The following is a 23,659-nucleotide window of genomic DNA, read 5'->3' on the forward strand; positions in this document are numbered from 1 at the left end:
GTACCTGGTTTCTCTATTGAAGATAAACTGCAACCCCAGATGCTTTTTAAATTGGGAGTTGCCTATTAAAATGGATAAAGTAATTGAGGGTCCAGTGTCTTTCCAAAGACACAGGTAGTGAATTCCAAGTCCTAGAATATTTTTAAAGGTAGAGGGAGATTCTTGTGCATGGTTGAAAGGTTCTGGCAGTGGTAAGAGTGAAACCTGCAAATCTACAATCATATCAGCCATCTTATTGAATGGCCAATTCCTGCTAATGCATCCAAATCTAAACTAAATACTCTAGCTGAAGGATAATGTTTGTATATCAGAACTTCCCCTGGTTTTTGTTCTAAATTTACCAAGCTTGGGTGGGGAAAAATGTTTCTGGTGTTGAAACCTTCACTTTGCAAATGTGGACCTCTTAGCACAGCCTTTTGCTGAAAGGCTTGAAGTGGAATTCTTTCTCCATGCAAACAGTACCCCACACCCATCAAAAAATGACCTTCTGCCAGTGCCAACCTCTCCCTATAGATCTTACCTTTCAATCCCAGTAGCATCCTGTAAATTTTTGTTTGAAGCCATTCAACTTTATCTTTCCTATAACAGAGACAAGAATTCAGATTCTAAAGTGGTCTCTGTTCTGCACAGCTGCAATATGGCATCTTAACTCTTGCACTGATCCATAAATGCAAGCATGCCAAATTGTGTTCATCTTTCACCTCAAACCACCTCATACCAGTTTAAATAGAATTCCAAATATTTGAAAACTCCAGTGAATGTCTCTCCATACTTTGTTGCAATCTTTCAGCATCCTGAAAGAGTACTGTCCAAGTTTTGCATCCTACACCACTAATTTAAACTGTTTCCACATGAAGATATCTCCATAAATGCTGCTTTGATATCCATTGGAGCTACTTAAGTATTTTTTATATTTAATATTCCTCAACTAAAAAACAATTAATCCATACACCACTAGTCAGTGATATAAATGTCTTTTGTCAAGTACTGCATTTTGTTCTAATAGTCTTATAGTTTAATCTTTATCACTCTTGGCATACCTTTCTTAAAAGCCAAAGAATACAGAACAAAATATATTATCATGACCTATTTGACTTTGCTCCAACCACACATTTCATGAATTCTGTTTATTAGAATATATTTATTGACCTTAAATATTTTGGCGTCAATTTGCTTGTAGGCTTTTGTTAATAGGTTACCACCTTTAAGTTCTGTCTGTCTTCTCCAGTTTGTTTACACTCATTTATAATCCAGAGGTCATCTGATATTACTGTGTTCATAATTTCCCCCTCCTATGTCCATTTACATGTAACAAGCACAGTTACATTTCTTTATGCACAAATGGAGAGTGATTTTCTATACTGTGGTGGTTCATAAGTTTGAGCAAAAGGTTATCTGCATCCTAAACCAAATTTTGTGGGTGGTCAACATGCCTAATGAACTCTTGCACTACAAATTCCTTCCTCTTTTTGAAAAGGATTAAAGGGGAATTGAGGGTTTCTGTCAAGTAGTGGTTGTTGAGTTGACTGCCTGAATCAAATTCTTATCATGTCAAACCACTGCAAAGCAATTTTCAGTGCTACAAACAAAAACTAGTGTGGGATTAGGCAGGATAGTTTGACTAGCATGGGTATAATGGGTGAAATGTCCTCCTCTGCTTCAACTTCATTTTTATGAATGCAAGATGGTGACTTAATCACATCCTCCACCCCCAAAATAAATTAAGTATTTTCAAAAGTTTCTTCTGTGGTTGGTCTATCTTGTCACCTTTTATGGATTGCACATCTGTTTACCAGAAACTTTAAGGTACCAGTTTGTGTGACAGATTTTATACATGGCCCATGCTGTAAGTTAAGATGCTTTTCACTTACAATAATGAGGATGGTTTTAAAAAGGTGGCAGTACACTGTGCTATGGTTTAATAAATGAAAACTGGTGTTTATGTTGAATACTAATGTATTTTATTGACTTTGTTAAATCCAGCCAGTTACCAAATTAAATGCTAGTCCACGTGGATGAATTTTGACAATGTAATGACAAGCTAAACAGCTAGATGGCAATTCAATTAAATTGTTCAAATGTTTTTGACAAAAAACTAACTTGCTATTTGCCATTCACCTAGGCCACAGATGAAGTTCCAGTAGTGCCACAGCAGCTGGTGCAACAGCAGCTGGTGCAACAGCAATCTCTAAATGCATATCCCCCTGGCTTCCAACCATGGGTACAGATTTTAATACATTGAACTTTCTCTTCCTCTCCTGTTTTTTTTCCTCCAAAGCTAGTGTTCACAGCTTGCTGGGACCTGCCATCTGGACTGCTTCATTTCCTTTCCAAATGATTTTTCTGTCCAGAGTTAGCTACTGTAAATTTTGTTGTTAAACTGTTTTAAACAGGTGAATATCTGTGTCTGTCTGTCTGTCTCACTTGTGGTTTAATGTTATCAGGGCTTTGGTTGTTCAAGATACAATATCTCAATTACACAGTCCCTTGTAGGTTGAGAGTGAAATATGGTGTCTTGTGTGCATTGGGCATTCAAAACTCTAACAGTGCACTAATTGCAAATTTAACAAGAAAATTAACCTTCAGATGCAAATGCTGAATAAATTCCTGTTTGGAGCCTGAAATGCTGAACTGTAAGCAGCAAATTTTTATAAATGACAGTTGGAAAATTTAGTTTTCAGCTTTTTGGCTGATGTTAATGGTGTTTTTGACTGATTTTTAAGTTTTTTTTGTTCCTCCTTTTGCAGTTCATTTCATAGACATTTGTCAGCTGAAGTATGGATTTGACTGGGAAGCAATGGGCCAGAAATTCCTATTGCTTGCATGAATTGATAAATCAACACTTTATCTCCTCTCCTAAAAGATGACAGGCATGACTTGATGTTGGAAAATAAGTGAAGCAATGTCATGTTAGTTCATAACTTAGACTAAGTAGGTGCCAACTGGGCTGTTTGAAAGATCTGTAAATGAAGGTGTCAGCTTTTGAGGAATTTTGCCAATTCTTGCTCCAATACTGGTTTACTACTCTAAATCTAAAATGAATAACTGATCAGCCATTTAAAACTAAGTGAAACTTCATCTCATTTGAAGCATTGGTTTGAAGGTTTTGATTGGATATTACTTTTAATAGGGATTGTATTAATTTTGTGTATATACCTAATTTTCTACCAGTTTGCTTTTCAGCATGACCTCTTTTCAATAAATGAAAAATAGATTAAATTGCTTACAATATGGAAACAGGTCATTTGGTCCAACAAGTCCACACTGACCTCTGGAGAGTAACCCACCCAGACCGTTTTCCCCTAACTAATGAACTATGGGCAATTTAGCATGGCCAAATCACCTGACCTGCATATCTTGGATTGTGGGAGGAAACTGGAGCACCTGGAGGAAACCCATGAGACACGGAGAATGTGCAAACTCCAGTCTCCTGAGGCAGGAATCTAACCAGGCCCCTGCTAACCACTGAGCCATTGTGCTGCACCTTGGAATCTTAAATAGTATTGTTAACTATCAAATATTTGATGTCTGGTCCATATATTAGATTATTTAGCTTTTTAATAAACCTTCTAAATTTCTTCCTGGATTAACTAAATTTTCACTAAGCTGTCACTGGAAAGGCTGAGGGTTGACCAAAATTGAGCTAGTGTAAAGAGGGCACAGGTTCCAGGTTTGGGGGGGGGGGGGTGTTTTTAGGGGAGAAGTGCAGAGAAAATCTGTACCTGGAATGCACTTCTGGTGGAGGAGGTAGGTGTGTTAGCAATGCTTAAAGCATATCATGATAGGCAAACCAGGATAGAAACTGATATTAGCAAAACGTAGCAGACCTAAAGGAATAGAATTGGCACAGGCTTGAAAGGCCTGATCCTGTGGTGTATTTAGATAAATGTTTTAAAGTGATCAGATTTGTACAATGACCTTCACTCTGCAACAAAGCAGTCAGTGTGTAAGCAGAATCTGATTTAGATTATACACTTGAACAGCTTTCTCCATTTTAACTGCTGCTCCACTCAAATGTTGTAAAAGTGGAATACTCCTTTTCCCTTGTGATGTCTTAATTAGTGCACTTAAGTTCAAGTTCTTGTGCACATACAAATTTAAGTTTGTCCAAATGTGGTTTTAATGGAAGAATTTAATAATGCTTTAGCTAGAACATTGGCAATCTAAAACTGAATTGTTTGTGGTGTTGAATAAATCATTAGTGTAGTTAAATGAGGATTTAATGTGCCAATTTGTTTAGCTAATTGAGATTGCATTTTGATCTTTTGCTTTCTACATCTTTCAATGGTTTTGTTCTTTGCAGGCACAACTCAACAATCTAGAGCTAATGCTGTTTTTTCCTTCTCTATCCTTTTTTATTTCTATTGACAATGGCAATTAAGTGCAATAGCTGATGAACACTTTCAGTTAAATCAAACCTCTTGTTACAGCTAACATAATCCAGTTGGAGCTGAATCGATCAAGCAGTGAATGGCATCCTGCTCATGCCCTAACATTGGGAGGCCACTTTTCTGGCTCTTGCAGTTGTCATAGTTGATTGTTCTAGCATTGTGAATCCCTGACACTGGTTCCTGGAATCTCCTTAACAATTCAGCAACCTGCAAGATAGACCTAGTTTAGTTTCTAGAGTGTCATTTTCTTTTCTCATTGCACAGTAAACAGTTTTTGGTCACAAACACTTTGATTTTATAGTTCACTTTTTTGAAATGAGTTTTTCTCTCTGTTCCCAAGGTTCTTGATGGAGCCTATCCACCAGTTGATGGATTAGATGGCATTGGCTTAAAACCTTTCGATATTGTTATTCCATTTGCTCTCCGGACAGGGGAAATCACAGGTATAGTTTGCCACTAAGTACAGTCTTTGCTATTGAAATGATTAAGAAATTTGCCTTAATTTTTTAAGGATTCTTCTCTGCACTATTGGAAGTATGTTGTGATAACTATTTGCTAAAAAGTTAATTTCTATTGCCCTTCTTAATAAAACAAATTTCCCAATTTCATGCCTGAAAGGTACAGCAGCTGTAACGTTGAGACTAATCCCTTGGTTAGAAAATGGTTCACTAATGTTTCTCTACCTATCCAGCTTCACCCAAGCCACGCACATTAGGGGATTTTAAGTATATTGAATCTAAATTCCAGGAAATATAATCCAGTTTGAACTTCTCCATATTGTCCCTTGTTAACAGTGCAGCAGAACAGTTTATACCTGCAAGGGTCAAGTAACAAATGCTGGCCTTGTCATACTCCAATATCTTATTTTTAAACTGTACTGTCCTTGTGAACTCCAGGAGAATGTTTGCTTTTGTTTTCGGCTGTTTTTGTTCACTCGAAATAGCTGAGTCCACTTTCTCAATATAGAGGAATTGGTTATCAATTTGAAATTATACAAATGATCCACCTGTAAGTTTCCAATGGCCTCATACTTTCTAAAAGCTATCTACTGCATTACTGGTATGAAAGCCAAATGTAGCTAAATGGGGTGGCATAATGGCAGTGGTTGGCACTGCTGGCTAAGTGGTGTGGGTCTGTGTGGCCACAGTCCAAAGATGAGAGGGTCAGGTGAATTGGCCATGTTAAATTACCCATAGTGTTAGGTACATTAGTCAGAGGGAAATGGGTCTGGGTGGGTTACTCTTTGGGTCAGTGTGGACTGGCTGGGCCAAAGGGCCTGTTTCCACACTGTAGGGAATCTAATCTAAACTTCCTAATGCAAGAAGGGAAGGATAAAGCTTAAATTTTCAGTAAAGCTTAATTGCTGTCCAGCTGAGTAAAATTTGAAATAGTACGAAAGGAATTAGCACTTTAGCAGCTATTTTATAGATTGTTTTGCTTTTTTCTTTGTAATCTCAAGCTTGGTTTTTTTTTTTTGCATTACACAAAGATTAACCAGTGGATTTTTTGTCTTGTATTTAAATTTTGTCAAGTGATGCCACTTGGAAATTTTGTGAATAACTTTCCCACATTGAATATTTTTTGAATTAAGTTTTTGGCATTTTTTGCTTACATTCTCTTTAGAGTGGCAGATGGAGTTTAGATAAATGAGGTGCTGCATTTTGGAAAGGCAAATGTGAACAGGACTTGTACACTTTAATGATGTCTGTGGGAGTCATGCTGAACAAAAACCTTGGAGTGCAGCTTCCTAGTTCCTTAAAAGTAGGGTCCCAGGTAGGCAGGATAGTGAGGGTATTTGGTAAGCTTGCTTTTATTGGTCAGTGCATTGTGTATAAGAATTAAGAGGTCATTGTGGCTATAGAGGACATTGGTTAGGTCATTTTTGGAATGATGTGTTCAATTCTGGTCTCTCTCCTAAAGGAAGGATGTTGTGAAACTTAAAAGGCTTCAGAAAAGATGTTAAAGGATGTTGCAGGTTTGACCTTCAGCTCAAAGTGGAATATGGCTGGGGCTGTTTTCTCAGGAGCCTCAGTCTGAGGGTGACTGTATAGAGGTTTATAAAATATTGGGCATGGGTAATACCCAGGTTGTTTCCCTGGGGTGAGGGAGTCCAGAACTAAAGGAAAGATTTAGGGCAAGGGGAAAAATTGGGATTTAAGGAGCAACTTTTCATGCAGAAGGTGGCATGTATGGATGATGGAGGCTGGTACAATTACTGCATGTAAAAAGGCATCTGGATGGATATATGAATAGGCAAGGTTTAGAGGGATATGGGCCAAGTGCTAGCAAATGGAACTAGATTAGGGTAGGATATCTGGTTAGCATGGACTAGTTGGGTGGACAGATCTGTTTGTATGTCTGACTCTTAAACTTGCAGTTAATTACTATCTTGTATCTGACTAGTTCTGTGTACTTTCTATAGGTGAAGTTCGCATGCCTTCAAACAAAACTGCTAAGCCAGAAATAATTGATAACAAAGATGGTACTGTGACTGTCAAATATGCTCCAACTGAAGCTGGACTACATGAGATGCACATCAAATACAATGGCAGTCATATTCCAGGTATTCACAATTGCTTCTCAAGTCTGGAAACACACTTCATGTCTTCAGTTCTCAAATGCATAACACCTTGCTTTTGTTAATGTATCAAGTTTTTAAATATTTAGGTGATAAACTGGAATTTAATAATTTGGAATTTATTTTGGACTCTGAATAGCTACAGTAAAGACAGCTGTCATCTGTCTGCACTGGACTCTCTAAATAAGCATAAATTATTGCTTTTCCACTTCCATGTAGCCCTGCACACTAAATGATTCTAAATTTTAATAAATGCCATTTTGAAAGCCTTCATTTGAATTGGCCTCCACCATCTTTCCAAGTAGTCCTTTTTCTAGTCCCAGTCTGCAAGCATTTGAGTTGTCCTAGTCTATGGTCCAGTCATTCCCAAAGTAAGGATTGAGGCTGTGTACAGAGGATTTTGCAATATAGCTGAGAAATGATAGATCTCTACTTTTGTTTCCACTACCAAAAAATAGCTTTTAAAATCAGCAAACTATTGTAAATCCATTTTGGAAAATCAGTGATATGGGAGTGGACAATCTGCATGGTAGGTTGGTTTGAGTAATTGGCATTTCACTTGGGCTAGCCCTAAATGCTGCTTCAGCTGGCAATAAATTATAAGCAAAGTAAAATATAGTTTAAGGTCAATACATTGATACTGTGTCACTTACTTTCAGAGAGTCCACTGCAGTTCTTCGTGAATTATGGAGGTAGTGGGCATGTGTCTGCTTATGGCCCAGGCCTTGTCTATGGTGTTGTCAACAAACCAGCTACTTTCACAATTGTAACTGAAGATGCTGGAGAAGGTAAATACTAAATGCATAACACTAGTGTGATACTAAACGAGTTGCCTAGAAACTATTGGGTCTTTGGTCTTAGTAATGTGCATTATTTGTTAAATTGTATTCAGCCTCCTCTTTATTGCATGTAGAAATTTATTACCAAGTGCAACAGATCACTCTTACATTTCAAGTCAACTCATTCAGCAAACTAGAGCCACTTTGGAGATGATCAGTAAATACCACTGAACTTGTTCCTGTATTTTACTGTCTGGTACTTGTAATTGTATTTACATTACATTAACTGCAGTTTTCTTAAGCATTCTGGATTTTTGTGTGCTAAGTTAGATTTTATTTCAGTAGAATGGTGTGTAAGATCAGCCTACGTGTGCAAAATGAGTTGTAATCCTGGTTCTTTGTTTTCTCCAACACAGGAGGTTTGGACTTGGCCATTGAGGGGCCTTCTAAGGCAGAAATCAGTTGTGTAGATAATAAGGACGGAACCTGCACAGTCTCTTACCTCCCGACCTTGACTGGTGATTACAGTATCATTGTCAAATACAATGAGAAACACGTTCCTGGAAGCCCTTTCACTGCCAAAGTTACAGGTAATATTCAATAATGGAATTTAATAGTGAATATCAAATGATAAAGCAGTTCCTAATTAACGAGTTTATCCATCTAAGTGGTTTAGTGACTCTAGTAGTAAAGCTAATTGTGTGCCTTCCCACTTTGGGCAAAGTCACAGTAATGTGGAACTTAAATCCAATTGATTAATGGGAATTTTGAACTGTAAAACATGGTAAATGGAATTGATTTTATTTGGAAAACCAGTTTTGGTGGTGTCTTCCCCAATCACTTAAATTGTGCAGTTAAGGATAACTTTGCATTGCCACTTTGCAAATCAATCTAAACAATAGTTCTACATAAGAGCAGGAATGTTATAAAAGTGAGATCATAAACTCTTGAGGCCATTCAGCCCACTGACAGTCATCCAGCCTAATCCTGCTTTTGTGCAGCTGGTCTGTAATGCTACAGGTCCTGGTTCTTCAAGTAGACAGTGTGTTTCTAATGTTTTGTCTCTGTACTTCAGTGCTGAAAATTTAAGTTTTGCATTCACCTTGTCTCTACCCACTCAATCATCTCCTCCTATTTTTAATGACCCCTTGAGTGACTTTTAAATCTCTCCAATTCTACGTTTATTAATGCATCCATTGCTAGTGCAGCAAGTGGTGATGGCAAATGATTGACCTTCATTGTGAAAGGATTTGAATTAAAGGAGCAGAGATGCCCTGCTTCAATTGTAAAGGGTATTGGGGCTACATCTGAAGTACTATGCAGCTTTGATCTCCTTGTGAAGGATGTTTTAGCTAAAGGGAGCGCAATGGAGATTTACCAGTGTGAATCCAAGAATGACAGAATTGCTTAGGACTGTGGCAAGTTTAGAAGAATTGGGGCTCTCCTAACTTAAAATCCTAATTGGACTAGACCAAAGCTTCTAGATATGCCTGATCAGACAAACCAGAACTAAGTCCCAATCAGAATAAGGAGAGGGCTATTTAAGACTGCAATGACAAACCTCTTCCCCAGAGTGGTGAACCTGTGCAGTTCTGTCTCGAGTTGAGGCTAAAACATTATATCTAACTTCTGGTTTAAATGTAGGAATGAGGTGCTGAGTTGGCTGAGCCACAGTCATTGGTGAAGCAGGCTGAAAGAACCACATAGCTGCTGCCTCACTTTTGTTTTGTCTCATGAACATGATGAATTTGATCTCTACTTTGGGCCACTTTAAAATTTCTGTTTCCCCTTCTGCTCCCTGTTCCCAAAGATAACTGTTGCAACTTGCCTCTTCCCTTGCTCCATTATCTTGTACCAATTGGCATCATTTGTACCTCCACATCTGTCTGTGATTCCATCCTTTTTTGTCCTGTGTTGAACTTGCTCTGCATGGATCTCCTTCAGCTGGGTGAAGGACTGGATGGCAAACTCATGACAGAAGTGCCCAACTTCTGATGTAATGTAAGTTGGCAGCATGACCACCATGTTGGGGGTGGTGAAAGAAAGGAATCTTATCCAATAATTAAAATCACTAGCAATATTGAGTGGTACTTAATTCTGCCATCTACCCTTCGGCTGATTGTTCTGAATTTTTTAAGCTGCCACATGTAGGGTCTAATTTCCTGTTTTACCAATTGTGAAATTGACCATGTGAGGAATGATTTTATTGATTAGTTGCCTCTTCCATTTGTATCTGTCCTTTGTGCTGCCACTCGTCCTGTGCATCCACTCAGATGATGCTCTTATTTCTGGTTTGAGACTTTTAATAGAAAGTCATCTTATAGTTTTAAAGACTCTGCATTGACAAAGCAAGTCTTGAGTGTAGTGGTCATAATTGTAATGGTGGTTGCATTATTTCTGAGACTTTTCAATGGAAGTGTAGAAATTTTAATTTAGCTCAGTTTAATTCTACAAATATGTTGAAAACAAAACAAGTGACACTTGAATTGTTCAAGTAAATATTGTATTGGAATCTAAAAATGGCAAGTGGTCCTTGCATTCTGAAGGTGTGCTGTCTCAAAACTGAAATGCCTTTAATGCTGGTCATCTATTGGAATAGATGAGACTGGACTTCCATTTTTATTACAAATCAGGACTTACCCCTCCACCTTATACTGACATCAACTCTCTGGGAGTCTGCACATTTGCTGAGTGTGCAAAGATTCTTCTCCCATCAACCCCCATCCCCTCATCCTTGCCAATCAAAAGGAAATCTTTGAACTGACCAGAATTGTAAATGAAGGTGACTGGATTTTTAGGACCCGCTTGAGTATTGCCAGAACCCTCACTGGACCTGCAGTTTCTTTTTAGTGAACATCAACTTGCTAGTTTGATTTAAAAGCTACATTTTTAGGAGCTTTATTAACTTTGAACATGTTTTTGAGCTTGCCTTCCCTGTGGAATGGCACCAGAAAAATAACTGACCACAAGCACCTGGTTGTTTTTAGATGACAGTCGGCGAAGGTCACAAGTTAAGGTTGGTTCAGCTGCTGACATCTCACTGGACATCAATGAAAGTGACCTTAGTTTGCTATCTGCAAGCATTAAATCTCCATCAGGCCAGGATGAGCCATGCCTATTGAAGAGGCTACCAAATAACCACATTGGTAAGTTTAAGTTATTCTCCTCCAAGAGAACAAGCCATTTTAAGAATACTTGGACTTAACTAAAATAACTACAGTTGGTGCATCTTAACTGAAAAACCTTTTTTCAATTCCTTCTATCAAGCTTTAGTTTGCTCCATAAAGCATGCAGAGTAATAGCCCAGTTTTACACTTGGCATAGTTATAGCTCTGCTGTCAAATAGTAAATATGTATAACATCATTGTAAAGCAGCCTATTCTAGTAACCTGGAGACTTTCCTCCCCTTGATGTGAAGACACATCAGCTGTGAACCAAAGAAGTAACTGTTAACAGGCATGTTTTTAAAGGACAAAATCAAATGGTTGAGACTTTTCAAGGAAATTTGCTACTACAGAATAGTTGGCACTGCCAATCTGTCTCTCAATAGCAGGTTCAATGAGATTGTCCATTCTTCCTCCCCTGCCCCAGTGGCCAGGATGATTTTTTTTTTTGTATTACTACATTGAGTTGACCATTTTTTATTCCTTGACCAATAGGTATCTCCTTTATCCCACGGGAAGTTGGTGAACATCTCGTCAGCATAAAGAAAAATGGTAAACATGTGGCAAATAGCCCAATTACCATTATGGTTGGCCAGTCTGAAATTGGTGATGCCAGCAGAGTGAAGGTTTCTGGACCAGGTTTGAAGGCAGGGCGAACATTTGAAATGTCTGACTTCATTGTGGATACAAGAGATGCAGGTGAGAAACTGGCACATACTTTCAGAAGGCCCTGCATGTTCCTGGCTTTGCTGCAGAAGCATGGAATCTTGCTATAAAGAAACAGGCCATTGAAATAGTCTGTCCTCCCCCCTTGAGTCAGTGTCTGATCCCCATTTCCATAAATTCCCATCACTTCTCAAGTGGCCTTTTATCTATCATGAAATGCAAATCACAATCTAAATTTTACTGCTAAATAGAAAAAGTGCTCAAGCTGCGTTAAATGCTGCAACACATTATAGCTAAATGTTTATATAAACTAATAGAATTGGTTAGACTTTGTCCTCCCTACAAGGTTATCTCAAATAATTCCACTGGCAACAGCATATTTAAATGTATGTTCTCAACATTGCCTTTTTTAAATGCAACCCTTACCTTGTTTCAGGTTATGGTGGCCTTGCACTATCTATTGAAGGTCCAAGTAAAGTGGACATTAATACAGAAGAAACTGAGGAAGGCACCTGCAAAGTTTTCTACTGTCCAACTGAACCAGGCACTTACATTGTCTACATCAAGTTTGCAGACGCGCATGTGCCAGGTATGACAAATGAGAAAAGTAAACTTTTTTTTGGTCTATAATTAGTGTCTCATGATTGTGGCTTTTTGCTTTTGAAAATGTAATGCTGTAACTTTTTTGTCAATTTTGGTATACCTTTTTTATATAAATCATGCTGATTTGGTTTATTTTGTGCAAAGTTGTAAAGTCACACCAGTTCTTGGGTATTCAGATCTCCCTAGGCACTTTAGTGAATGTCAATATATCTGAATTCTACTTTGCTTTGAGTATTGACCGTTAAATAGGTTTACTGTACACTAATGGGGTACTAGAGTTTTGTACTTCCTGGTCAAATTCTTGACTGGTACTATTTCTCAGCTCCACCCTTACTGTTTTCTCCCACTTCTAGTCTGTTCTCAACATGACATTACACTGCTTTTTTTTCTTTGCACTCATTTCAAAGTGTGACTGGCCATTTAAAATGGTCACCTATTGTGCTAGCTCTACTTAGATTTACTGCCACTTTTTTTTCTGCAATTTCTCTGAAAAGGCAAATTAAACTTTTTTCCAGCGACATGCTGTACTTGAAGCAGTGCAGCTGATTTTAAGGATGGAGATAGACATATATTATGCCACATCTCTGGAACAGGTGGGATTTATACCCAGAGGGAGAGACATGACATGCTGGGTTACAAGCCCTTTTTTAAATTGATTTTAACTGCTTTCAAATTCACCCTTTTGAAGGTGAATATTAAAATGCCATCAATATTTTCATATATTTATAAGCAATTTTTTAACTTGTAAAAGTATTGAAAAATACAATCAACAAATCAGTGTGTCCTGCTCTTTACAATAGCAGACAGATCTATATCCAACATATTCTGCTAGGGCTCCCACAAGAAATAAAAGGGCATGTGCTCCATTATTTCCACAAGCCCAGCAGGTTCTCCAACGCCTAGTTCATCAGAATATTCTTCTGTGCACAGTATGCAAGAACATTAAATTTTGTTCCCATGCCCATCTAAACATAAATTTGGTAGACCTTCAGGAGAGATACTGGGTCTACTTCAGTCCTCAACACTCCCTATCTCCTGCCACATGGCTCCAATAAACACTGAGCCTGTGGCATGTCCAGAAACAATGGGTAAGAGTACCTACTTACATTTGGAGCACATTGGAAATGCCCCTTTTTTTTAAACCCTTCACCAGACAGTCTGGTGCCAGATGAACCCTGTGCAGAACCTTTTTTACTGCGTAGCTCCTCTCATTACCAATTGAGATCTTTTGCATGTTCTCCCATCTTTCAGAAAAGATCTCAACTCCTAGCTCTTGCTCCCAGACCTCTCATAACTAGTTAATATCCTGCCAGGGCCTGCCACCCAGCAGGAGATAGAGGGCATTAACCAAAAGGGCACTTGTGGAGCGTAGCAACAACCTCTATCAGGCATATAGGGCTTAGGGAGAAGCATAGTCATCTTCTGGATGAAATCCCTAACCTGAAAAAGTCTCTGCTGGGCAACCAATATTTGTGGCTCAGTTGTTCAAAAGACATAACCTCCCCCTTAAACAAGTCTCCCAAACTGGAAACTCCTCTCTGCCTAATAGTTTGAACCCTGGCATACCAACTATGGGCATAAGTGAAGTCTTGGATAAACAACCCTCACTGACTCATCTCCCTCCATGCCTTGACAATATAAAGACAATGGGATTCTGACAGTGGTCCATAATTGTCTTCATATCCATCTTAATTAGAGGGCACTTTGCTTGGGAGGCCTCAATATCCAGCCATATTGAGCCCAGATTGTTACCTACCCAATCGCAGACAAAGGACAGCAGGGAACTCTATTGATACCTTCTGTCTGGGAAATCAACTTCTCCCCCTCCAGGCAGCTGCAATTTAAGTTTGAGGGGCCACCCACAATGCCAGACAAAGGAACCGAACCATCCCATCAGTTTCTGCAGCATTGACCTGGGAAACATAGGGAGCATATGCATGGATAAAGCAAACTAGGAAGAACATCTTAATGAGATTCAGCCCAACCATGAAATTGAAGAGCCTCCATCTCTGGAGATCCTGCCTAATATTGTCCAGCAAGTGAGCAAAGTTGGTCTGAAATAACTGATCCAACATGGGGGTAATAAAAAATGCTTGGTATCAGAACCCTGCCTGTGACTGCTTAAAAGGGAACTTGGGGCCACCTTCAACTTTAAGTTCCCCAAAGGCATAGCCTCCAATTTTGTAAAGTCGATCCTATATCCTGAAATAGCCCCAAAATAGTATCAAATGGGGTATGGAGGTCATTGGATGCAATTTTTAAAACAGAAGGATATCAGCATACAGTATAATCTTGTGTACCCTTGATCCCACTTCCAAAGCGGTTGTGTGGCTGGCCTCTGCCAGCGATTCTTATCAGAACAATCACCAACATAAACAACAATGGTGAGAGGGGGCAGCCTTGCCAACTACCTTTTTTTTTTACTGGTTCTGAAATTCCCAGACATCATCCTGTTGATGACTGCAGCCAGAGGGTGGCAATATAAAATGTCCACCCACCTATCAAAGACCCCACCCAACCCAAACCATTCTAATACATAAAGATATAGCTGTTCCACCCAGTCAAATACTTTCTTTGCATCTAAGGAAATCACAAACCCCTGAATCAATTGTTGCTGACAAACTTGGACCATAATTCAGCAACCTTCTAATATTGGAGGACCTATGGCCCTTTTTTATAAAGCCTGTCTGGTCCTCTTAACAATATGGGGCAGCACCTTTTCCAATCAAGATCTTAGAATCTTGAAATCTGAATTTAATAGAGATGGGCCTGTATGAGGCACAATCCTCAAACCTTTCACTTCCTAATTAAGGAAATATTCACTTATCTCAAAGATGGCAGTAAGCATTCATGCATATAGGAGTGATTTTGTACATTTCCAATATCTGCCCTGTAAACTCACCCTGGAGACCATCAGGGCCAGGTGCTTTCCCACTCTGAAGTTGCCTAGCTGCCACTTGTTTCTTGAATGGGGTATGATGGAGAGCAGCCTGTTCCAAGGTTACCCCTGGGAGGTCCAGGTTCTTGGAGGCCTCCATTTTAGCCCTTATGTCATCAACCTTCAGACCGATACAACTCAGGTTTAAAAACTCTGAAAAGCCTCAATCCTTTTGGCATCTTATGTAAGAACCCCAGCACTACCTCAGATTGCAGTAATGGATTGGGAAGCATGCTTTTTCCTAGTCAGATATACTAAATACTTCCCTGGCCTAACTCCATACTTGAATAGCCTTTGTCTAGTAAAAGCAAGTTTTCTTTGCAGTTTAAGTATTGAATTCAAGGCAGCCTGAAGGGCTGTGATCTGCTCTAGCTTAGTTAGAGGGTGATGCAAAATGTACTGCCTCAGCAGCTTTCAACCGTATCTCAAGTAGATGCTGCTGTTCCTCATTCTGTTGTTTCCAGCTAGCCTTAATGGTCTCCCATAGTGTAGACTGACTACTAACCATGCCAGAGTTCGTAGTCAAGAATTCCTGTGGAAAACTTCTTTTTAAATGAGTTTCAAATTGTGAATCCTTAAGGAGAAGGGTCCAAGTGCCAGTGCTGCAAACCTAACCCCCACCCACCCCACCCCCACTCTCTTGGCCTTAACCTCCAAATACACTGCCACATGATCAGAGATAGTAAAATTGGGAATATAGCAACACAACACACAATTGAGTCCAAGAGCTGACAGATCAATCCTAATGCTGCATTTGTGGGTTTGAAAAGAGTGAGTTCTTGCCAGTAAGGTGAAGACATCTCCAAATGTCCACCAGTGGCAACTCCTTGTAGAAGTCAGCCACCTGCTTAGCCTGCCCAAGGAATTAGTCGTGGGCTTGCTAGGCATCCTGTCCACTGTCTATCTGATCCAAAAGACAATTGAAATCTTCTCTTCCTCCCCCTTTTCCCCCCCCTGCCCTTCAACAAATAAATGTGCCATGTTCCAAGGGCACTCTGCTTTAGAGAAAGCACTAATCAAAAATTTGAGATGTGCCAGAGGTCAGACATTTAAAATGCTTTATTCCTCCCCATGTGTCAGGGCTTTAAATATCTCCAATTGTCCTTGCTGATCTTTCACTTGCTTTAATATGAATGGAAGATTTTTCTGGACAAGTACTGCCACTCCCCTACTTCTAGCAGTAAAGGATGAAAAGAATACCTGGTCACCCCCCCCTCCCCCCACCACCATTTGTAGCTTCAGGTGTTCCTAATCATAAAGGTGGGTTTCTTGCAACAGTGATATCAACCCTTTCCCTCTAGGCTAGTAAGCACTTTTTTCCTTTTTTTTTTAAATAGGCAAATGACTTCCCTTGATGTTCCAGGTGCACCATTTAATAAGACACTTAGCCATATCCCCTTTTCAGAGACCCTTGAACCCCCTGGGAGGGAGTACCCTGCTTACAAAGTACCGAGCACAAGTAAAAGACTCGGTCAAAGAATTATGAATATAAAAACTACTACCATAACTACAAACAACAATTACTACCAAGCCAGGCCTGTGCCCCAGCCTTAAGCAAGGAAAAACAAGGTGATCCTTAAATCAACAGAAAAGACAGTCAGGATAAGCACTTCTCCCATCCCCCAGCTTCATGTTGCCCGATTTGTGACTAAAAGTGAAAGAGCAAACGAGGAGACAACAAAACACCCACAATTTCCCATTACAAAATCCAGCTATAAAAGAAATAGAAACAAGACATTCCAAGTTCTCTTCCAAAAATATTATTGGGGGAAAGAGGATTAACATATTCTTCAGGCAGTTCTCAGGAGAGGCTGCCACTGCTGTGAGTCTCTGGTGTCCTGGTGCTGTAGGAGAGTGTCCTCGCTGCTGCTTGGTCGCTCACTCCCCTTCCCTTCCCTTTGGCATCCCTCCCACTCTCAAACGTTGACAAATGTTCTGTAAGGTTTTAAACTAAATTCTGCCCCACAAAGTTGGCCAGGGATGGCAAAAAACACCAGTATGCTTTGGCTGTTAGGCAGAGCTGTCCATGGCAGTTCTAAAGAATCTTAGCCATCTTGCAGAGTCTCAAATCCCATCAATATTTAACTTTGGTTCAACCAACAAAGTGTACACCAATCTCCATTCTTGGCTTTTAGGCTGCTCATATCTCTATTGGAAAAAATTCCTGTACCTGTCTGGGATTTTCTACCCTTTTTTTTTCTCTTCCCCCTCCTCCTCCTCCCCCCCCCCCCCCATAGATTGCTTATCTTGTGCTGTACACAAGGCTCTTTCTGACTATTTATTTTTTCAGTTTTTCATAGTGATTTACAAAACTTGTGCATAACTGGAGTCATTGGAATCCTTTTTTAAAGAGGACTTGTTTCAAATTCTGAAATATTTTTGCAGGGAGTCCATTTACAGTGAAGGTAACTGGTGAAGGCCGAATGAGAGAGAGCATCACTCGTAGAAGGCAGGCTGCATCAGAGGCAACAGTTGGGAGCATCTGTGATCTGAACTTGAAGATTCCTGGTAAGGTTTGAAATGGAAATCCAGTTTTATTGGAAACTGTTCTCAAATATTTGGACTGCAGTGAATTGCATCATTGGATTCAGATCAGCACTTGAAAAATGTCAAGTGAAGAATCCTTGGAAGTGTACATGATTTCATGGCATTTTTAATTTGTCAACATTTCCAACGATGCTGGTACAAAGTCATCCCCCATTTGTGCAGTTGAATCCTTACACAAAAGAACTTTTTGAAAGTCAACAGTGGTATTCTAACCCTCCCACTCTTCTAATAACTCAATCCAGCCTATAGTTAAGAGTTAACAGAAGTTGCATTTATTTCTGAATGCAGTTCATTGAAATCTTTTAAAGGCCATAAATAATGTGAAGAATTAGCTCATGTTTACAGTTTGTAGAAGAATGTGCAGTGGTAACATTCTTCTGATTCTGAATACTGTCCAGACTATTTTTCCTTTCCACTCACTCCTTGGAAAACAATTTGTCACTTCAGTTCTAAAAGATTTGGCATTATTACAAATTTTATTTAACTTAACCATTTCAGCAAGTGCATTCTAATTCCAATAAATAGAATAGTTTGTCATTATCACTAAATCCAGTCAAATTCAAAAGCTGTCTGCGTAGATTGAGCAGTAAAATTGTTAACTTATCTGTGCTCTCAATTTCCAGCTAATGGTTTGTTCGATTTAAGTTTAGAAAAATTTGGGTGTTAGTCATTACTAAAACTTACTGGTGTTCTGCCATTCTCAATTGGGTGGGAGAAATGGAAGCAACAAAATTTGTGGAAATAGTTGCTGATGCTCTTGGTTTTGTAAGGTCTTGGCCATCTCTTTTGTCATGAATAATGTAATATTGATCATGGCATTCATGTGGCACTGCCTTGATGTTTTGAGACGTGTGCAAAATGCACAACTTCAACACCTCCCTGTTTCATAGTATTGCATGTGGGCAGTATAAATAACTTTCTAAATGGCATGGTGCTGAGACTTTTCTGGACTATGTTAAATTTAACATTTAAAAAATGAAATGGATTATGGGTGTAATATTTAATGTGTAGCATCAAGATGGTTTCTAGTGAACTTAAATGCTTTGTAATGTAGAAACCTGAAATGCAGATGTCTAGCTCTCCTTTCTTCAAATACAACTGTTTTGTCTTTTCCTTTTTCTTTCCTATTCCACTCAGTGACTTGGTTCCAACTAACGGTGGCTTGGGAACACCTCTCTTGTGCACTCAGATTTTTCAGTCAAGTTGAACTTTCTTGTGGGCAGAACGAATGGAGGTTTGCCAGAATCGTTTGAAAAGTCAAAGGACTCTAGTGTTCAAAATTGACCTACCCCATCCCTGTTTGGCCTCATTGGCCAGGAGGAATACCAATTGTTCAGTGCAAGGCCATCAAGGCCGGATGGTGCGTTTCAGCACTGGGCATGTGGACTCTGAGGTCGGCAGAATGTGCTTCTCTTAAATTAGCCAGCATGTGTTTTTTTTTTGCCAATGGTATTGCATGAGTAAGAATTACCTTCCTTGCGCAGGTTAATACCTTTGTGAAATGCTTAGGACTATCCTTGCACCTAAATTATCATCTGGTTCATTGTTACATGTTTGCTCACTATAGCTGAAGCATGGAAGTACAGACTGGATGTTGAAAAAGATGTCTTTGGTTTTTTTTCCCTGTGCTAATGTTGCTGAGTTCTGCCACTCTTGGCTTTGCATTATTACCATGTTACATTACAATAGCTATTTCTCTTTAGATGAACTCTCTCAAGAGTTGGAGAAATAATTTGAAAAAAGTTATGATGAATTGAGGCTATTTGGCACTTTCAAAGTCCTAGTCAGGGTCATGAGGTAGTTGCATGCCCCACTGACCAATTCTGAATGAATTCATGTGGAAGAGCTGAAGAGCGCTTTTTGAAGCTATCGTACCATTTGAAGTCCAATACAAGCTTTCTGGAGAGGGGAGAGATTTTAATATGGCCAAAGGAGATGGCACAAAGTCTAGTAATAGAATTGGAGTATCTCCATGGATATCCACAAGTTTATCCACAGTGGATATGCAATTTATATCCCTGAAAACTGCAACTCAGTTGCAGTAAATGATTCTATAATGTCCTCTAAATATAAACAGTCTACTAATTGTTTTCTGTTGGGGATTATATGGCATCTGTAGTGTCCAGTTTAAATTGTGAAGCTGTTAAATTAAGTATCCTATTTTTTGCACTTAAAGGTTTTTTTCATGATCTGTTCATACTACAAAACTGGTAGCAAAAACTACAAAGCTTTGATCAAAGCTCTCTTCACTCTGACCAGTAGCTGTTAGTTATAAAAATAACTGGTCTCCTCTGTCATCTGGAAATCTGGTTAAGAACTTGTAATTTGGGACCCAAATTCTGCTTTTGGAACTGCCATAAGGAATAGTGGAGAAGCCCTTTTTCCTGTCCTCTAGTTTCTACTAGTATCAAAATAAATTTGGTTAAGATAATTAAATGCAAATCTGAAATTTTGTTTCTTAGTCTCCAGCACACATGGTTCCTAAGCTACATTGTTTTTCATCTGGTTTCTGTTATTGTAGTGCATCTAGTCCAAAACCTCTCCAGTCAACCTAACTTGAGCTGTTCCTCCACAGAAATCTCAGTCAGTGACATGTCTGCTGAAGTGACCAACCCCTCTGGACAGTTGGATAGAGCAGAGATCACTGAAAGTGATAACCATACTTACTGTGTCAGATTTGTACCTCGTGAAATGGGTGTGCACACAGTCAGTGTAAAGTATCAGAATAAACATGTACCAGGCAGTCCGTTCCAATTCACAGTTGGGCCACTTGGTGAAGGTGGAGCTGTTAAAGTGCGAGCTGGTGGTCCTGGTCTTGAGCGAGGAGAAGTTGGAGTACCAGGTAAGTACTAATTTAGCTATTGCTTGTCTTGATTTTACTTTTAACACCTGACCAGTGTTTTGGTCCCTCTTTTCTCTGAAAGATACTGGCATTGGAGGCAGTTCAGAAAAGGTTCATCTAGGATGATATCAGATGTTGAGGGTTTAGCTTTAAGTAGTACTTTGGGTCTATGCTCACTGAAATTAGAAGAATGAGAAGCAGCCTTGAAGCGGACAAGATTCTTGGTTTGACAGGGTGAGTGAAGAAAGGTGGTTTCTCAATGTCCTGGACTAGACTGAATCATTAAGCAATTGCCCTTCTAAAGCAGATGAGGAATTTCTTCTTCTACTGTGATTCTTGTCACAGCTGTTATGCCTGGGTCAATAAGTATATTCAAGATGGAGGTAGTCAGTTTCCCTTTAAAATCAGTAAGGGAGTAGAGGGTTATAGGAAAAGGGGAAAAATGTAACTGAGTATCTCTTCGATTGGAGAAGCCAACTCAATGGGACTGAATGGCTTACTGTTACATCTACTGTTCACTATCCACAGCTGTTGTCATGCTATAGGTAAACATTGAACAGTAAATGTTGTATGTACTTGCCTTCAGTGCACAGCTCACCTGCATGAATGGTAAAAGCCTGCAGAAAATGTGCACATCAAGTTCTGATATTCTGACATGACTACCCTTTTTTTTAAACTGGCTTGGAGCAGAATTGATGCTGCTTTCCCTATCAGATGAAGCAACTTAAGCTGAGCCCTGACCTCCCTCCCCATCCTGAGAATTTAGTGCTCCAAGCCACAAGACTTGGTCAACTTTGACAAAAAGTCTATGAAGTGAAGCCCAATTCTTTGGAGCAAATTAACTTGTAATTCCAGGCAGGTAGCAGGCACCGACAGTCAGGACTTGAGTCAAATCCAGCAGCTAAATACTTGGGGGCAGCATTGTGGCTCAGTGACTAGCACTGCTGCCTCTCAGCACCAGGGCCCCAGGTTCAATTCTAACCTCTTGATTGACTGTGGAGTTTACATGTTCAGTGTCTGTCTTCAAGCACAAGATTCCATAGGCATAAATGTGTGGGTTGCATATGGGAATAAATTATCCAAACCTATTATAAAATATTTAACTAATTTAAATGAAGGAAACATTCAATTTTGAATGTCATGTTTTTGGCCAATTTAAGTTTGGAAGTCAAACTCACTACCATGAATGCTTAACTTGAAGATTATCAGATGAAGTTAAATGTTTTTAATGGCACTTTGCTAAGGGCTTGAATGTTGTTTTCTTATAGCTGAATTCAGTATCTGGACACGGGAGGCTGGTGCAGGTGGCCTTTCCATTGCTGTGGAAGGGCCTAGCCGGGCAGAGATTGCATTTGAAGATCGAAAAGATGGATCCTGTGGTGTGTCTTATGTTGCACAAGAACCTGGTAAGTATGTGGAAACCTTGGCAGACCTTTTTTGGGTAATGTAAAAGATGGTTTTCTTTAGTTTCATGATCTTCAGTGGCATCATGCAGAGTAGATACTCCATGTTTTCAAGTTCAGGCTGGAGGTCCTCTTTTCTGTTCTATTTTATTCCCACTGTCAATGAATTGCAATTTTATCTCCGCTGGAGAAAATTGAAAACTTGGGCAGTAAAATGGTCTTGTCTAAAATCCCAGCACTTTAAATATTCAGTCTTGAGCTTTTGGTCTTCCATCTGTCAACACTCCAGGCAGAATTCTGACATTACTCAACATTGCTTTTCCAAAAATTTCAGTTTTTACCACCCTTCTGTATCAACTCAATGTTGAAGTGGGTTTTCTTCAAAATAGACATCTCTGGTCATTGCTAATGCCAATGGAAGCTCATTTCTGTATTGATCCTTCTCTAGTTGATCAACATTCTACCACCCCTCTCCTTAAGCTGGAAATACTTTAACACTTGGCACAGATGCCAGTGCAAAGATAAAAGATTAAACACTGCTATCCAATCAGTGAGCCCATGTTTCCATTATTTGTGTACCTCGATCTGGTTGACCTGCTGTGCTGTTCCAGCAATAAAGTTTCAACTAAAGTATCTGAACTCTATCTTGTATACAAATTATCCATTCAAACACATGGGCAGTGAAAAATAACTTAATCTGACCATGAATGTTCAAACAAACTGCAGATGCTAGAATTCAAAATAGATGGGCAGGATGCTGGAAGAACACAGCAAGCCAGGCAGTATCAAGTGGAGAAGTCAATGTTTCAGGCTCCCTTAAAACATTGATTTCATTTCCTGATGCTGCCTGGCTTGCTGTGTTCTTTCTGCCTCTTGACGGAATGTTAGAAACACCCCTCAGATTTGAGTAACTTGCACCCTTAATCCAATCTTGTTTGTTTATGGATTCTTACCATATACAAGAGCTAGTAGCAACTGGTTTGGAAATGTAGTCTTCTGTTAGAATGAAATTGTGATCATTAGCAGCAAAATTAAGATTTGTAGTTAGTCATAGCTGCAACTTTAATGTGGGAGAGGGAGTCCAGTAGTGAGACTGATTTAATGAACTTGTTTAAATTTGAGGGTGGTTCCAGTGAGTAACAGCTGTCTGGTGACCTGGTTAAATTAACTGAAATCTGGTTAAAAGCAACTTGCCTAACAAAGTAGTTGTCATCCCATTTCTTCACTACACAGTATTGATGCATTGTTTCACAGTATAGCGCTATAAGTACCAATTTTTAAACACTCTTGAGCAGCAAGTCTCAAATGTGGGTTTTAGTAGGTCTAGTTTTCATATTATTGAGCACTGATGTAAATCTTTTTTTATTGCAGGAGAATACGAGGTGTCGATCAAGTTTAATGATGAGTACATCCCTGGCAGTCCCTATATTGTTCCCATCATGGCTTCTTCAGAGGATGCAAGCAGACTTACTGTTACTAGTCTTCAGGTGAGACATAAGAAAATATCAGCTTACTGGCTGGGTCCCCTGTTGTGCATTCAGAGGTCACACACTGTCTCAGTTTTAAAATGGTTATGTATTTGACTAGCAGTAGGCTTAGTTTTATGATAAACTTGGAAAGTGAGATGGAGAATGCAGAAGCCAGTAAATGAAAGGAACTTGTTCACTGCTAACTTTTTTTGTATCTAAATTAATTACAGCAGCTCCAATGTATTATATCCTGCCCTTTTTTAATTCCGGAGCAAAGTA

At 39.3% G+C, this 23,659-nt stretch overlaps 1 protein-coding gene across 2 annotated transcripts in view; it reads left to right on the forward strand.

The window, feature by feature from the left end:
* LOC122559031 (filamin-B) overlaps positions 1-23,659 on the forward strand; it is a 148,058-nt gene that overhangs the window by 107,912 nt on the left and 16,487 nt on the right. Inside the window, exons 31-42 of one of the 2 annotated variants that reach the window (XM_043708178.1) lie at positions 2,123-2,221; positions 4,732-4,834; positions 6,814-6,954; positions 7,629-7,757; positions 8,165-8,338; positions 10,736-10,894; positions 11,408-11,611; positions 12,015-12,167; positions 17,505-17,627; positions 20,242-20,508; positions 21,777-21,914; positions 23,283-23,398. In XM_043708178.1, coding sequence (XP_043564113.1) covers positions 2,123-2,221; positions 4,732-4,834; positions 6,814-6,954; positions 7,629-7,757; positions 8,165-8,338; positions 10,736-10,894; positions 11,408-11,611; positions 12,015-12,167; positions 17,505-17,627; positions 20,242-20,508; positions 21,777-21,914; positions 23,283-23,398 — 1,806 coding nt within the window. The remainder of the gene's footprint in view (positions 1-2,122; positions 2,222-4,731; positions 4,835-6,813; positions 6,955-7,628; positions 7,758-8,164; positions 8,339-10,735; positions 10,895-11,407; positions 11,612-12,014; positions 12,168-17,504; positions 17,628-20,241; positions 20,509-21,776; positions 21,915-23,282; positions 23,399-23,659) is intronic. The other variant, XM_043708179.1, reaches the window with a different exon arrangement.

This window comes from Chiloscyllium plagiosum, chromosome 18 (genome assembly GCF_004010195.1).
Source record: "Chiloscyllium plagiosum isolate BGI_BamShark_2017 chromosome 18, ASM401019v2, whole genome shotgun sequence".
NCBI classification, from domain to species: domain Eukaryota; kingdom Metazoa; phylum Chordata; class Chondrichthyes; order Orectolobiformes; family Hemiscylliidae; genus Chiloscyllium; species Chiloscyllium plagiosum.